The 17,655-nt window shown below is 37.7% G+C and overlaps 1 protein-coding gene across 1 annotated transcript in view; it reads right to left on the bottom strand.

Moving 5' to 3' along the window:
- KCNQ5 (potassium voltage-gated channel subfamily Q member 5) overlaps window positions 1–17,655 on the bottom strand; it is a 604,670-nt gene that overhangs the window by 109,416 nt on the left and 477,599 nt on the right. The window contains exons 4-5 of the mRNA XM_004381376.2: window positions 11,289–11,464; window positions 10,907–11,032 (exon numbers count right to left, since the gene is read on the bottom strand). Of these exons, the coding sequence (XP_004381433.1) occupies window positions 10,907–11,032; window positions 11,289–11,464 (302 nt within the window). The remainder of the gene's footprint in view (window positions 1–10,906; window positions 11,033–11,288; window positions 11,465–17,655) is intronic.

Below are 17,655 nucleotides of genomic sequence, written 5' to 3'. Positions count from 1 at the left end.
GGATTCTGTTAAGGCTTGCTTTATGGCCTAATATGTGGTCTATTCTGGAGAATGTTCCATGTGTGTTGGAAAAGAAAGTATACTTGGCTGCTGTTGGATGGAGTGTTCTGCAGTAGAGGTTCAGGTGCTGAGCAAGGCAGGGGGCTGATGGCTACCCCTGAGTGTCTGGGAGGAAAGTGTGTCCCTGTTCCCTAGAGTGCATAGGTGGGTGGGTTTTGCAGCCGGACTATGGGCACCCAGTGCTGTTGGCTGTAAGAAGTGGGAGGCTCCACTTATTCTTGGACCCCTGTCACAGACGGCTAGGTGATATTGGTGGAGCCACCAGTCCTCAGCCCCCTGATGCGGGCAGGTGAGGACCCTGCTTAACGGGCAGAGAGGTGCAAAATGTCATGAACCTGCCACTCTACCATATAGCTGATACAGTGAAGTTAGGCTTCAGGTATATACTCTGTTGTACTGTGCTAATGAGTGCCTATGCTTTTAAAATGGGCCCCCACAGGTCTATGCAGGGGTGAAAGGCATTCAGAGTCCATGGACCTCTTATGCCTGTGCCTAGGCAAAGGAGCTGTGCCTGCCCTGAGTTCCCAGCTTAGGGTAGCTGCAGCTTATTTTTTCCTGTTTGTTAATTTGTTCCCTCTCCAAGGCTGGGAGAATGGCTCAGGGTGAGTGACAGGTCCTACTTCTGTCCCAGGGGAAGAGGCAATCACTAAAGCTGACCTGGGACCCGGTGCAGAGCGAGGAGGGAGCAGGTAAATGGGAGAGAGGTTTTTCCCAAACGGAGTGTTTTTTGATCTGTGCAGTAAGTTAAATGCATGTATGTATCTTTTGCCACCCGAGCGCTGCTTTTCACTAGCTCTGGAGGCCTGAGCAGACTCTCCACCACTCGGTCTCTCCTGATGTGGAAAACGCATCCTGAACACGACTGCCCGCCTCACTGTGCAGGCCAACTGATCCAGCCTGCAAGGTGCCGGCTCCCCACTGTGTCAGGTCTGGCAAGTCCTCGCTGCTTCTGAACCATCCCTCCCTCCACCTGCCACTCAGTCCAATTCTTCAACTTTGCCTTTGTTGTTCAGGGCTCCTAGATTGTCATATATAATCAATTCACTTGTTTTTTTGGGTCTTTGTTGCAAGAGGGACCTCCGGAAGCATCTGACTACTCCGCCATCTTGGCTCTGCCTCTCGGATTACTCAATATTTTAAGCCCACTATTGAGATACACTGCTCAGAAAAAAAGATTTCTTTCAAAATATTACTACTCATTGACAATGCGCCTGATCATCTAAGAGCTCTGATGGAGATGTACAAGGAAGTTCAGTTGTTTTCTTGCCTGCTAACACAACATCTGTTCTGCAGCCCATGGATCAAGGAGTAATTTCGACTTTCAAATCTTATTATTTGAGAAATACATTTCATAAGGCTATAGCTGCCATAGGTAGTGATTCCTCTCATGGATTTGGGCAAAGCAAATTGAAAACCTTCTGAAAGAATTCACCATTCTATATGCCATTAAGAGCATTCGTGATTCATGGGAGGTCTAAATATCATCATTAACAGGCGTTTGGATGAAGTTTATTCCAACCCTCATGAATGACTTTGAGGGGTTCAAGACTTTACTGGAGCAAGTAACTGCAGATGTGGTGGAAATAGCAAGAGAACCAGAATTAGAAGTGAAGCCTGAAGATGTGACTGAATTGCTGCAATTTCATGATGCAACTGTAACAGAAGAGGAGTTGCTTCTTATGCATGAGCAAAGAAAGTGATTTCTTTAGATGGAATCTACTCCGGGTGAAGATGCTGTGAACATTGTTGAAATGACAACAAAGGATTTAGAATATTACATAAACTTAGTTGGTAAAGCAGTGACACGGTTTGAGAGGACTGACTCCAATTTTGAAAGAAGTTCTGCTGTCAGTAAAATGCTATCAAACAGCATCACATGATATAGAGAAATCTTGCGTGAACGGAAGAGTCAACCAATGCCGCAAACTTCATTGTTGTCTTATTTTAAGAAATTGCCTTCAGCAACCTCCCCCCTGATCAGTCAGCAACCATCAGTATCGAGGCAAGCCCCTCCACCAGCAAAAAGATTACGACTAGCTGAAGGCCCAGATGATGGTTAGCATTTTTCAGCAATAAAGTATTTTTAAATTAGGATATGTACATTACTTTTTTTAGACATAATGCTATTGCACACTTAATCAACTACATTAGAGTGTAAATATAACTTTTATATGCACGGGGAAACCAAAAAATTCGTGTGACTTGCTTTACTGTGATATTTGCTTTATTGTGGTGGTCTGCAAGTGAACCCGTGATATCGCCAATGTATGCCTGTATGTTCAGTTTTGTTTGCCTTCGCCATCATTCAAAGGCATCAATTCTTCTCTGGTCTTCGTTATTCATTGTTCAGCTTTCACATGCATATGAGGCGACTGAAAACACCATGGCTTGGGTCAGGTGCACCTTAGTCCTCAAAGTGACATCTTTGCTTTTGAACCCTTTGAAGAGGTCTTTTGCAGCAGATTTGTCCAATGTAATATGTTGTTTGATTTCTTGACTGCTGTTTCCATGGGCATTGATTGTAAATCCAAGTAAAATGAAATCCTTGACTTCAATATTTTCTCCATTTATCATGATGTTGCTTATTGGTCTAGTTGTGAAGATTTTTGTTTTCTTTAATGTTGAGGTGTAATTCATACTGAAGGCTGTAGTCTTTGATCTTCATCGGTAAGTGCTTCAAGTCCTCTTTGCTTTCAGCAAGCAAGGTTGTGTCACCTTGAACTAATGGATCAGAAAGGTCTTCATTTTCAAATATCAGAAAATCTTGTGGAGGTAGGATCATATAATTTGGGTTCTGCTGTGGCTCAGGGCATTAGCATTCCACATTATTCTTCTTGTCAAATATGTAATAACAGTAATGACTAACATTTGCCTTGATAAAGTACATCTACATGTCCTAATCTAATTTAATACACATAACAGCTTTGTACTTGGGTAATATTATGGTCTCCATTTTACTGAGTTGTAAGTAATTGCTTAATATCATACATCAACGAAATCTTAATATTGAGGCTGAATCCCAGGTCTCCTGACTCTAATTCTTCCATACTTTTCAATATAGCATGTGCTTATGGAATAATATTCATCGAGAAAAGTGTCCAGAGCCATGTGTGAGAGGATATAGTTAAACGAACAGACTTCCCCTTAAGAATTCCCCAAAGAGCTTTGTAACCAATATACTTCATAAAGGCATCCCATCAAGATGGCTGTGGGACTTATAGATGCCTGAAACAGTAGGATTCTTTGGCAGGCAGGGCTGGAGTGTGAGTATGCGTCAGTTTTTTGCTTGGTGGTTGATAATGTTCTTGAATAGTCATGAACTGGTGTGTTGATGATTTCATGGCCAGTAAAGCTTTGATATTATCATTTGATGATGCACTGGTAGTAGGAAACAAATTTTCATTTTCATTTTATGTACACAGCATAGAGTCAGAAAGCCTGTAAGATGTTGCAGAAAACATTTTGTGCTGGTGAACCCAATGTAAGGAGAGTTGATTTTCTTTTAAGAGGAACTGGTATTATCAAGGACAAGGAGGTCTTTGTTCACAAATTTACACCCTATTTTACTATTAGATGTTTGTGGGGTGATGAGACTCACAGTATATATTTGGCTTGCACAAATTGTTGAGTACACAGTACACTACATTCAGAGCCTTCTATATTGATTGTTTTGAGAAAGATTGTAAGATTTTCAGCATGAATTCCAGGACTAACTCTGGCTGCTATAAAATTTTTCATGTCTGAAGTAATAATTTCAAGCACATAGTCTCAGATGGAGGCTGCATTAAGCTGCTTCCTCAAGACTGGATTTATGCATCTCCTGTTGTACTTATCTTTTTTATAAACCTATAACACTATCTCCATCACAGGAATACCAGTAAATAGCAAGAGGACAAGCTGGCCTTCAAGAACAGGTCATTAGCAGAAAAAATTACTTCAGGAAAACCTCATCTTATGTTATTTCAGAATAAATAATAAGCAAATCAAAAGTAGGAAAATAATAACAGGAAAGAAGGAGATAAGAATAGAAAGTAACTCCAGGAAAATCCAATCTTAAATTATTTCAGAATAAATTAAAAGCAACTCAGAAGTAGGAAAATAATAATAGGAAATAACTTTAAATGCAGCTCTACCTGGCAATCAAAAGATCCTCTTTTCCAGTAGCTGCAAGTGCCTCAGCTGCTGGAGTTACGTCTCCTCCCTGCTTCTCCACTTCTCTGCCATCAATGACTTTTTAGTTCAGAACCCAGAAGATCTTTCCATTACAACCCTCAATTCCCAAGCCCCTTCTGTGCTTAAGCTGTGAGTCTGCCTTGAAGCATATAGATCCTTTTCATTTCCTTTTGTTATAAAGGAGCTTCCATTTAATAACCACAACAGCAATGTCTACTCCAACAATAGCCATCATCTTTGATTGGACACTTGCTATGGTCTTGGTATCAGGTTCTTTATATGGGTTATTTCACTTACACAATGAGCTAAGTATTGTTATTCACTTCTATGGAATTGTTTTTAGGGATAAACATTCTTTGAATTGTTATTGGTTTTGAGTAGTGCTTATCATACTATTGTATCCCTCCAAAAGTTGGTCTTGGGGACAGGCTTCTTTTTCTCCTAAGATTCCTATCTCTGGTCTTCCTATTTATGTGAGACAATACATTTCCTTTAAATCAGTTTAAATTGGAATCTTCTGCTACTTGCTGCAAAAGCATCCCAACTAATAGGCCTGAAAAGTTTTTGCCCCAGATACCCATTCCTCTGAAAGATCTATGCAGTGTTGTAGTCTGACTTCACGGGAATTTCTTGACCTGTAGTAAGTGTCCTTGGACACTGAGTACCAGTGTTGCTGTTCTACCATTGTCAACTTTTCTTTTTTATATTTAATACTCTGGATTTTGCCTTTCTTAAATGGAACTACAGGTCCAGCGCAAAATGGTTCTGAACTTGTACTGGAGATGGGTAGGATTTTCTCAGGAAGGAGCCTAGGGTTTATGGCCATTTCTTAGACACAGAACAGAGATTGCAGTGGACAAACTTTATCCTGGCTAGAGTAAAGCCAGTCAGATGGCAGTCTCAAGAATAAGGAAGGAGCTGGGAGAAAGCCCTCCTCTGAATCTTCTTCTTCTTTTTTTTAAATTTTATTTATTTTGTTGTTGCCGTTGTTGAGAATATACACAGCAAAACATACACCATTTCAACAGTTTCTACATGTACAATTCAGTGACATCAATTACACTCTTCAAGTTGTGGAACCATTCTCACCCTCCTTTTCTGAGTTGTTCGTCTCCTTGTAACATAAACTCACTGGCCCCTAAGGTTCCTATCTAATCTTTCACGTTGCTGTTGTCAGTTTGATCCCATATAGATAGTTCTTAAAAGAGTATAATGCTCAAGGTAGACTTTTTTTTACTAGTTAAGCTAAATTACTGTTTGGTTTTAAGAAGACTTCAGAGGATGTTTTTGATTTAAGGTTTAAATCTTATCTCAGGGCAATAGTTTTGGGGGTTCATCCAGTGTCTATAGCTCCAGAAAATCTGGAGTCTATGAAAATTTGAAATTCTGTTCTGCATTTTCCCCCTTCTGATCAAGATTCTTCTATAGGATCGTTGACCAAAATGTTCAGTAATGGTAGCTGGGCACCACCTAGGTCTCGTCTCATGACATAGGAGGCAGTTTTTCATGGAGGCAATTAGCCACAATTCCATTTCCTCCTCCTATTCATGCTTCTTCCTCTGTTGTTCCAAGCAAATAGAGACCAACTGTTGTGTCTTGGATAGTTACTTGCAAGCTTTTAAGACCACAGGAACTATGCAACGAACTAAGAGGCAGAACAGAAACACTAAACACGTTATTAGGCCAATTAATTGTGATGTCCCATGAAACCATGACCTTAAACCTCCAAACCAAGGAACCAAATCCCATGAGGTATTTGGTTGTATATAAGCAGCCTCAACAGCTACTCTTTTTTTTTTGGTTGTTGTAAATATGTTTATCACACAACTTTTGTCAGTCCAACTTTTTACAAGTGTACAACCTATTGACAGCACTTACAATAATCAGCAGTGCAATCCTACCCTTAATCAATGCATTTTTCCATCACCATAAACTGGAACTCAGCATACCATAAGCAATAAACCTCCCTTTCCTGCTCCCTCCTGCCCTGATAAGCATTAATAAACTTTGGTCTCTATACATTTGCTTTTTCTTCACTTTTTATATAAGTGAGGTCATATAATATTTGTCCTTTTGTGATTGACTTATTTCAGTTAGTATAATGTCTTCAAGCTCCATCCATACCGTAGCATGTATCAAGACTTCATTTCTCCTCCTGGCTGAGTAGTATGCCATTGTATGTATATACCACATTTTGTTTATGCATTCATCTGTTGATGGGCATTTAGGTTGTTTCCACCTTTTGGCTATCGTGAAAAGTGCTGCAATGAACATCGGTGTACAAGTCTCTGTCTGAGTCTCTGCTTTCAACACTTTTGGCTATATACTTAGGAGTGGAATTGCTGGATCATATAGTAGTTTTATTTTGTTTTTTGAGGAACTGCCACATTGTTTTCCATAATGGCTATACCATTTTGCATTCCCACTAGCAATGGATAACGGTTTCAATTTCCCCACATCCTCACCAACATTTGTTATTTTCTTCTTTTTTTAAATTTTAGCCATCCTAGTGGGAGTGAAGTGGTATCTTATTGTGGTTTTCATCTGTATCTCTCTGATGGCTAATGGGAGCCCTGGTGGCGCAGTGGTTAAGAGCTCAGCTGCTAACCAAAAGATCAGCAGTTCAAGTCCACCAACCGCTCCTTGGAAACCCTATGGGGCAGTTCTACTCTGTCTTATAGGGTTGTTATAAGCCAGAATCAACTCGACGGCAGAGGGTTTGGTTTTTTGGTTTGGATGGCTAATGATGTTAAGCATCTTTTCACATGTTTGGTGGCCACTTGAACGTCTGCTTTGGTGAAATGTCCATTCAAGTCCTTTGCTCATTTTATGATTAGGTTATTTGTCTTTTTGTTAAGTTGTTGAAGTTTTATATATATTTTGGTTATTAGACACATATTGTATATGTGGTTACCTAAGATATTCTCCCAGTCAGTAGCTTGTCTTTTTACTTTTTTTGGTAAAGTCTCTTTTTTTTTTTTTCCTCAAAATTATTATCATTTTATTGTGCTTTAGATGAAGGTTTACAGAGCAAATTAGTTTCTTATTAAACATTGGTTGCCAACACCATGACGTGTCAACGCTTTCTCCTTCTTGACCTTGGATTCCCCATTACCAGCTTTCCTGTCCCCTTCTGCCTTCTTGTCCTTGCCCCTCGGTTGCTGTGCCCATTTAGTCTTGTTTTATTTTATGGGCTTGTCTAATCTTTGGCTGAAGGGTGAACCTCAAGAATGACTTTAGTACTGAGTTAAAAGCATGTCCAGGGGCCATACTCTTGGAGTTTCTCTAGTCTCTGTCAGACTAGTAAGTCTGGTCTTTTTTTGTGAGTTAGAATTTTTTTTTTTTAAATTGTACTTTGGGTGAACGTTTACAGAACAAATAGTTTCTCATTAAACAGTCAGTACACGTATTGTTTTATGACATTGGTTAACAACCCCACGACATGTCAACACTCTCCCTTCTCGAGTGAGTTAGAATTTTATTCTATGTTTTTCTCCAGCTCTGTCCAGGACCCTCTATTGTGATCCCTGTCAGAGCAGTCGGTGGTGGTAGCCAAGCACCATTTAGTTGTGTTGGACTCAGTCTGATGGAGGATGTGGTAGTTGTGGTCCTTAGTCCTTTGGACTAACGTTTTCCTTGTGTCTTTGGTTTTCTTCATTTTCCCTTGCTCTAGATGAGGTGGGATCAGTGGAGTATCTTAAATGGCTGCTCACAAGCTTTTAAGATCCCCAGATGCTACTCACCAAAGTAGGCTGTAGAACATTTTCTTTACAGACTATGTTATACCAATTGAACCAGATGTCCCCCAAGACCATGGTCCCTAGCCCTCAGCCCAGTAATTCAGTCCCTCAGTGTATTATCTTACCCTTCAATTGGTAAAGTCTTTTGATGAACAAAACCAGCATCTTCTTAATGGAAGGAGTTTAGTATTTAGTAGTCGGAATTCACTGGGATACTGAATCTATAGGACACAAATTGCATTTTTATACCTAATGTTGATACTCTGGGCTCTTTTAATACAGGGGATTTCCTTTATTCACCAAAGCTTAGCGCTTAGTAATACTCAGCTCAGAATGCTTTCATTTCTCTATTTATTATGGATACTTCCATAGTTATTAAGGGTTTTATTTTGCACAACATGGAAAATTTCAACTAAAAAATATCCAGCCATATATTTCATTAAGGTATCAATTAATCTATAATAAAAGATATAATATTCTACATTTATTTTATTTCACACTGGAGACCTAGTTTATGTTCCTCATGTAATGAATAGAAGTAATGAGCCCTTTTGTTTGCTTTTGTGTCTTTTTAGGCTTCACTTTCATTAATGAGTCAGTTAATATAAACAAACACACTGTGGAAAAACAGAACTTTTTTATTCCTAGAAGCTTGACATCTGGGAAAATATTTACTCTTATATTCAGAACTAGATTTTTTTTTTCAATAGAGGCATAATTAGGCCATTCAGGAATCTGTAAAGTACAGGTTAAACTTCAGCCAAAATAGCATTACTGAAATAAAGAGATCAATGAAAATAGGTTGCTTCCCCCTGAAAGTCATAGATATGACCTTTGAAAACCTGCTACGCGGTCTATTCTGGCAAAAGAAACAAGCTGGTGACTAAGTGCAAGGTATTTTCTGAGTGTCCCACACACTGTTTAAAACACAACACAGCAATTCTTGCTCGTAATAGGACAGAAGGAAGAATAATGGCAAGAAGAATAGAGAACTGCCAGGCTGAACCCACCACCACCAGCATCTCAGTGGGAAAAGGTGCACTTAAATGTCTCAGTAATGTATTTACATTAGAATTATCCAGAAGAAACAAAAACTAAACTTGAATTCAAACGTTGCTTTCAAGGCTGGGATGATAAATTGTCTTCCCCTTGCTGGCATGGAAAGCCTCCTTTTTGCTCAGTTTACACAGCTTATCCCACCATGAGTCATAGGGTTTCATTTGTCGTTATGTGAAGTAACTCATTTTCATATAAAAAGTGTTTTAAGAATGTCCCATGACTGCTCTTTCAGGTTTTCCACTTTCGTTCTTTCAAAATTTCCGTTACTGCTTGTGAGTGGGGAAGAGGAGTCGGAAACCAAATTATTAAACTAACAGGATGCTTTGTTACCAATGGCACAATCTTCTAGATATTTACTCTGACGGTTTAAGGAAAAAAAAAAAAAAGCCAGACTAATCTTCAGGGAATATATTTCTGATTCTTATTCATTTTATTGCTGTTGCTGCTATGCAACCAACATACCATGCTCTGCTTAATACAAGCCCTGACAGAGTTTTCTTGTCCTTGACAAGATTTCTAGTTCCTGCTAATGACCTTTTGATGCGTGGTGGACCAACGCAACAATTGGCATCTTAAATCTGTGCTCCATAAAATTAAAAACAAACATATAAATAAAAAACCTCTTAAGGTTTTAATGACAGTTTAAGAAAATGATATATTTTTATTCTGGCAATAATCTAACACTCAAGAAATAACTACTAAAGATTTATAAAAAGAACTTAATTTTGTTGGATCAAAGAGATGCAGAAACTCTTTAGACAATTACAAATGCTGTATATTTTCACATAACTCCCTCTTGGAATGCCTTAAAGGAATAAAATAAAAAGAAATCTAGTTTACACATTTCATGAGGCACTTCCATACTGTGTGATATTCTTATTAGGGCATATGTTACAAGAATTGTTCTATAAATTCTTTGCAACATTTACATTCTTTACAATGTGCTTGCATGGAAAATGCTGCCTTGTTTAGAGCACACTTCTTGGGTTATCTGATTCAGATTTTATGGGACTCTACACTTTTCGTTCTGCTGTACATAGGGTCAATATGAATCGGAACCAACTCAATGGTACCTAACAACAACACCACCACATTTCATGGCCTTTGAGCTGTTTTACAGTTCTGTAAGTTGTAGATGGAGCCCTGGTGGCACAATGGTTAAGAGCTTGGCTGCTAACCAAAAAGTCAGCAGTTCAAATCCACCAGCTGCTCCTTGGAAACCCATGGGCAGTTCTCTTCTATCTTATAGGGTCTCTATGAGTCAGAATCAACTCCAGGGCAATGGGTTTTAAGTTGTAGATAACTAGTAGCAATGCAAGATAATTCTTGTCTATCGACATGTAAATAAATTCTGTGTGGTGAGGTTCTGCTGACTTCTCTCCAAACACTGTGGAAGAAGCCAGTTTGTCTTTCTTTGCACATTCATTTCAATATTCCTGATCTTTAAATGTGTCTGTTTTTTGGATAGTCCTTTGAGCTGGCTGTAACATCTTACTAAATTCCCTCATTAATAATGACTTAACTTTTAAAAATATGAGTTAAATAACTGTCTCAGCCATGATTTTATCATTTTTTGGAAATTATGCTTTAACAACAATATGAAGGAAAAGCAGGGTTTGAGTGGAAAGCTTTAAAATGAGGTTGTTAGGAATCTCTAATCTGAAAGACTGTTACCCGTTTTCTCTTTTCCATCTTTTATGCTATGATTTTACTCTTCTACTTTCATTCAGCTACTATCACCTTTTTTGTAACTTTATGTGAAGTTGCTTCTCTAAAGTCAATATTTTTGAGATCATTCATAGGAACCATTACATTGTATTCAGCGGAAATATTTCACAATGTCCAATGAATAAAAAACAGATTTGTATACTTACTGTGCCCCACCAGAGAGCATCTGCATATGTAGAAAACTCTTTATTGGCATCCTTTTCCACCAGATAGACAAGGAAAGATGAAAAAATAAGAACCAAAAATCCGATGTACCAAGCTGTGATTAATTCCTAGATATAAGAAGAACGAAAGATTTTTAGAGGCAAAAAATATGTGAAAAAGGAAAAAAATTATGCATGATTCCATTCACTTTACTACTTCTTGGACAATTATGATGAATTTTCAACAATCCATTACACACCATGTCTCCAAACTGCTTTAACTAACTTCTGAAATGACTAAGTTTGCTTGTGAAAGATTAAATATTGCAGCAATCAACAAAAAAGTTTAAAGATCTTGTTCTATAATTCAGTAAGCAAATCTTACCTTGCTGTGTGCATAAACCACTGAACCTAGTAATTTCCAAGTGCCTCCCCTTCGGTCCATGCGCACCATACGGAGAATCTGCAGGAAACGGAGACTTCTGAGTGCAGACGTGGCAAAAATATTACCCTGAGTTTTTGCAGAAACAACTGCTATTGAAGCGATAAGAACAATGGTGTCTGAAAGAAACAGGTTAAAACAGCCATAAGTAGCATGACTAAGAATTTTTATTTCTCAAAACAATATGCCAGAAAGGTTCACTTTGATGTAAGGCAGAACCTGAACCCCAGCCTTGCATAGCACTACTTGAGTCCTGTGATGATTGAAGAGTGGAGATACAGAACATGACCCACCTACTGCCTTTGGTCTGACCCCTTGTTTTGCTATCCTTTTCTTTTTAAAAATTAACTGGTAAAAAATAGATAATAATCGCCATTTCAACCATGTTAACGTATACAATTCAGTAACTTTAATTATGTTCACTAGATTGTGCAAACATCACCACCAGGGACAGATTATTCAATAAGCAAAGTAAGCATGTGCTTAGGGCATCAACAAAACAGGGGCACCAATTGTCCAAAACAAAGACCCACAGATGCCAAGCAGAAAGGACACAAGGAAAAACGAGCACTGCCGTGGAAGGGAACTGGCAGGGCACAGATGAAATTACTACCATCTTATAAATTTTGTATACAATAACCATTACATTTTCCTTTTCATTTCAGATTGATTGGGTATAACCTCACATTCAGTTCTCTCTCAACAACCACGTAAGAACATGCCAGCGTGACTCGTGATGTATCCGGTCCTGTGCAAAGCGAACCAAAATGCATCTTTAGGATGAGGGTACCCTTGTATTTGTGATCACTTTTGCCCACTTCACGTATCAGAGTAGTGCAATGAACTGCGAAGACGCAGCATCAAAGGATGGGAAGTGAGCACGCAAGTTTTTAAGTATTATTTCAGATGAAAACGCTTGTGGAGATCTGCGAAGGGCCCACCAACAAAGATCGTATGACAAACGAATGAAATTATTTCTGACTGCCTTGTAAGTACTATTTCTTTTCACTATCTCAGACCTGAATAAAAAATTACATGTCCCAAATCAATTTTTTAAATAATTTTCAAATATAAATTTTTGTGTTAACGTCTAAATTTGAATGGAAATTTTATAAATTTTACTTGTTTTGTAAATTTTATTTATTTTCAATTCAAATTTATTTGCTACAGTAGAAGCAAATTTAAAAAGTGACATAATCTTATGTCTAGGTAAAATGAAATGGCAATAACTAAGTGGAGCACAAAATTGAAAACTGGAAGAAGATAAAAAGTAAAGGGTTTGTGAATCCCTAAAAACGATTCCAAAATTAACTTCCTTTTAAAAACTTAATGTATCAGAAGAGACTTTTTCTGTTGAATGCTCAAGTTTAATGGGTACAAATTGTACTAGCACTGCTAGTGCTGAAATTACTAATAGCAATACGAATATAACAGAATTTTCTCCAAATTCCTTTTTTTTGTTCCATTCCTTGCTATAGTAAAAAAATTAATAAAGATGTAGAAAGTGAAACTATTTTAGAATCTGAACTTGTTGCATCTGCAGACCCCATAAATAACAGAAATACAGATCCTGCTTTGTGGAATAATTTTTCTTCTAATGATGTAAATTATTGGATTGAAAGGGGCTAAGTGATTGTCAACATCACAGTGGACCATTTGAAAAGTCATGTTGAAAATTTCTGGATGGTAAACAAACAAGGTTCTGTAGTCAGAATATATTTCTCGGGTGCAAAGCTAATGGTGAAAATTATAAGAGGGAATGGCTACTGTATTCTCCATCAGTCAGCTCTGTATATTTTTTGTTTGCAAACTATTCAGTCCTAAGTCATTTAATTCTTGATTTGCTATGGATGGATTTAGTGATTGCTGCAACTCGAATACGACTGACAAACATGAAAACAGTTCAATCCACAGAGACTGTATGCTGTCATATTTAAACCAAAGACATGGTTTTGGCTTAACTCATGAACTGGAAACACAAATTAATGAAGAACATCACTACTGGAAAGCCATTTTGCAATGCATTGTTGCTGTCATTATAACAATTGCTGAATGTGGACTATCTTTCAAGGAAGAAATGAAGTGTTTGGGTGCCCACAAAATGGAAATTTTTTTGGTTTACTTGAACTTATTGCTCAGTTTGATCCATTTTTAGCAGGTCACATCTCAAAACATGGTAACACAGGCAAGAGCAATCCATTGTATATTGCTAAAACAATGTGTGAAGAATTAATAAATTTAATAAGTGATAAAGTTCGATCAACTATTTTCAGCAAAATAAGTATAGCTCTATATTTCAGTTTGTCTATAGATTTCACTCCTGATCTTTCTCATACATATCAGCTAAGTGTTGTTTTAAGATACATATCTCCAACAGATGGAAAACCTGTCAAGTCATTTATCACATTTACTAACTTAAAAAGTCATACTGGTGAAGAAATTGCAAATCAAGTACTTCACTATTTATGTGACGTTTGCAAAATTGATTTTTCTAAGTGTAGAGGCCAGTCCTATGACAATGCTGCCAATATATCAGGGCGTTATAAGGGCATGCAACAGAAAATTTTAGAATGTAATGAATATGCCATTTTCATACCATGTGCTGCACATTCGCTTAATCTTGTAGGATGTAGAGCAGTAGATTGTTGTCCTGAAGAAGCAGTTGATCTTTTTTCAACTGTTCAGTTACTCTACACATTTTTTTTGCCACTGCTACTCACTGACGGGCAATTCTTAAAAACATATTTAGGCAAATGATTGAGTATTAAAATGTCTTTCTAATACACACTGGGAAGTGCATGCTGTAGCAACAAGTGCAATCCTAGAATAGTACACTCAGATTCTAGATGCCTTAGAAAATATTGTTGAAGACCAGGCACAAAAAGGAGATACCAAAAGGAAGTTGAAAACATTGCCAACAAAATGCTAACACTAGAGTATCTATTTATTTTGGTCATGTGGAATAATGAAGGAGCACTGTTGGCACAGTGAGTAAACGCTTGGCTGCTAACTGAAAGGTTGTTGGTTCGAACCTGCCAGTTGCTCTATGGGATAAAGATGTGGCAGTCTGCTTTCGTAAAGATTACAGCCTTGGGAACCCTATGGGGGCAGTTCTACTCTGTCCTATAAGATCGCTACGAGTCAGAAACGATTAGACGGCAATGGGTTTGGTTTGAGTTTTATGTGGAATAATATATTGTAGCATTTTCATTGGATGAGTCAAGCTCTCCAAGATTCAGAAGTAAATTTAAAGACATGCACAGCTCTCTATAGTCATTAATAGTGTATTTACATAATTTAAGAGAGGATTTTGAAAATTTTGAAAACACCACAAAGCAGAAACTCCCAAATACTGATTATCAAGCAGTTCACCACTGCAGCATAAGAAAGAAACAAGTAAATGATGGAAGTGCTCCAGAGGTATCACTGAGTGCCAGAGATCAGTTTTGCATATCCACATACTACACCATCACTGACACACTTGAATCTTGCATGAAAAGAGGGGTGAAGTGTATGAAGTTCTTTCAAACAGATTTTCCTTTTTTTAAACAATGTGGATATACCTGATAACGAATGCATGAAGACATCAAAGAGATTAGTGCAGGCTTATCTTGATGACTTAAATAGAAACCTTTAGGAAAAAGTGTGACAATTTCATTCTTACATGGGAACTAAGTTTATAGATTATACAGGAAAGACAAATTTTACCTAGGTAGGCATATATGATTCCATAATAGAAGATAAAATAAAATTCATATTTCCCAGTGTTGAAATCGCTTTCCCATATTCCTAACTTTAATGATCATAAACTGCACAACAGGACACTCATTTCTGCCCCTAAAGAGACTCAAAAAACCTCATCGTACACCAATGATTCAAGAAAGACTCGATTCATTATCCTTGTTATGTATGGAAGTAGATATTGTTCAGCAGCTTAACTGTGATGAAATCATCGAAGAATTTGTAAGAGCAAAGAATAGAAAGAAATGTTTTAAATTATAACATGTTGGAGATGAAAGATCTATCTAAAACAAAGTATGTAATTCGTTGTAGTATTTGTTTTCTGATCATTAAATTTTCTTTTATGACATCTTTTCATTTGTTCATTTATAATTATAGCATTTATTACAAAAGAAGCATCCAAATTGAAGCATAAGCTGTGTAAAGCAAAATTGGTGGATAGTCACTTAAGATTGATTGTTGAAACAACTAAGTTCACTGACTCATTTTCTTTGTTGTAGAATATTCTTTTTGTAGAAAATGTGGTATATAGTAAAAAATCTTAGAACCTCATATCCACTAAAAATTTTTATAATTCAGTTCATCTCATTCCACTAAAATGGCATGTGTCACATTTGGGTTCATTACCAGTGTTTAGGGCCCTTACATGCTTTAATCTGGCCCTGATCTCCACTACTCGCTTCCAATTTTTTCAGCACCATGAGCAGAAACTCAGTACTTCTTAAGCAATACTCCATTTCCTCCCTCATCTGCCCCTGGCAACCACTAACAGGCTTTGGTCTCCAAGCATTTGCCTATTCTATACATCTCATATAAGTGGGATCATATAATAGCTGTCCTTTTATGTCTGAGTATTTCACTTAGCACAACGTTTTCAAGGTTCATTCATGTGATAGCATTTATCAGAACATCATTTCTTTTTGTGACAGAGTAATATTCCATCGTATGTATATACTGCATTATGTTTATCCATTCATCTGTTGATGGACACTTGGGTTGTTTCCACCTTTTGGCTACTGTGAATAATGCTGCAATGAACATTGGTGTACAAGTATCTGAGTTCTTGCTTTTAAGTCTCTGGGGTATATACCTAGGAGTAGAATTGCTTGGTCAAATGATAACTCTATGTTAACTTCTTGATGAACTGCTATACTGTTTTCCACAGCAGCTGTACCATTTTACAATCCAACCAGCAATGGATGAGGGTCCCTACCTATCCAATTTTGAATCACATGATATTTAACCTCAATGAAATGGACAGAAAGTTTAGTGACTCAGGAAGCCTTAGGGCTATGGAGCAGCCTTCCATAACATCTCTCGTTTCATAAGCATTACCTTTCGGCAGAAAAGAGCTCCTGCTTCAGTCCTGGAGACATGGTTTCCTGGATGATACAGCAGATGCACTGTGGCCTGTCTAGTCATGAAGACACCACTTAGTAGAATCATGTCACTTGCTTTTTCTTCAAACAAGTTACATTCTGTAAAAAATTTCCTTATGTTGTGGAGTCTCCAACTTTGCATACTATTGGATGAAGGCTTAAACTAAAGATGAATGCTCTTTGCTCTCTGTATAGAGTCGTCTTTATACCTGGTCAATCAATTATGTGTAAGTCCATTGCACAAAGTAAATAATATTACATTTGTTACCAGTGTATGTAATTATACATTCTATGCATTTCACAAAAATGGATATTCAATGTTTGGCATATTGACATTTGACTTACAAAATATCTACTCTTTTGTAAGCTAAAAAGAGAAAAAGACCAGCTAATGAAAGCATAGAAAAGATAAAAAAGAAAAAGATAAAAGAGGGAAGAAGACTTTGAAGTAGGAGAAGTGAAGTGGGGATGAATGGCCTCCTATGGTAATTTTAACTTAAGGGAGCTTGAACTTAACATCTTCAGATAAAATTTCCTTCCTGCTCCAAGTGGGCTCTGCATGACTGGGTGCCCATAATCGAAAGAGGAGTTACATTTCAAGGATGCTGCATTTATAATGTGTCTGTGGGCCTCAGGATTAACTATTGTATGACTGTATTCACCACTCATCTTGGTCCCCCTCCCAGCACTGGGAAAGATCTGGTCCTCTGTCAGTTCTCCTCATGTAGATTGAGAAGATCTTTCAAGTCACTCTCCTGGTGTCCCTTTGAGTCAGTGGTTAGGGAGAGAGGGTCAGTGGTTGGCAGAGCAAGGGTTAGCTGAAGGGCTTTATCTAATCAAATCTGAACACTAGGTGAGTTTGCGGGTAAGTATAGAGAGAGCCAAAAATGCATCTTTGAGTTACTGCTCTCTGTCCTGTTGAAAACGAAAAAGAACCAAATGTGTTGACAGACACTGAAGACATATTTTAAGTGGAAAAAAAAGCAAGTTACAAAATAATGTGTAAAATGTGATCTTATTTTAATAAAACTACATATTAGTATCGCTGTTGTTGTTAGGTGCCGTCAAGTCGGTTCCAACTCATAGGGACCCTATGCACCACAGAACGAAACACTGCCTGGTCCTGTGCCATGCTCACAATCATTGTTATGCTTGAGCCCATTGTTGCCGCCACCGTGTCAATCCATCTC

This window comes from Trichechus manatus, unplaced genomic scaffold (assembly GCF_000243295.1).
Source record: "Trichechus manatus latirostris isolate Lorelei unplaced genomic scaffold, TriManLat1.0 scaffold00083, whole genome shotgun sequence".
In the NCBI taxonomy this organism is placed as follows: Eukaryota; Metazoa; Chordata; class Mammalia; order Sirenia; family Trichechidae; genus Trichechus; species Trichechus manatus.
This window is presented reverse-complemented; position numbering and strand designations above follow the sequence as displayed.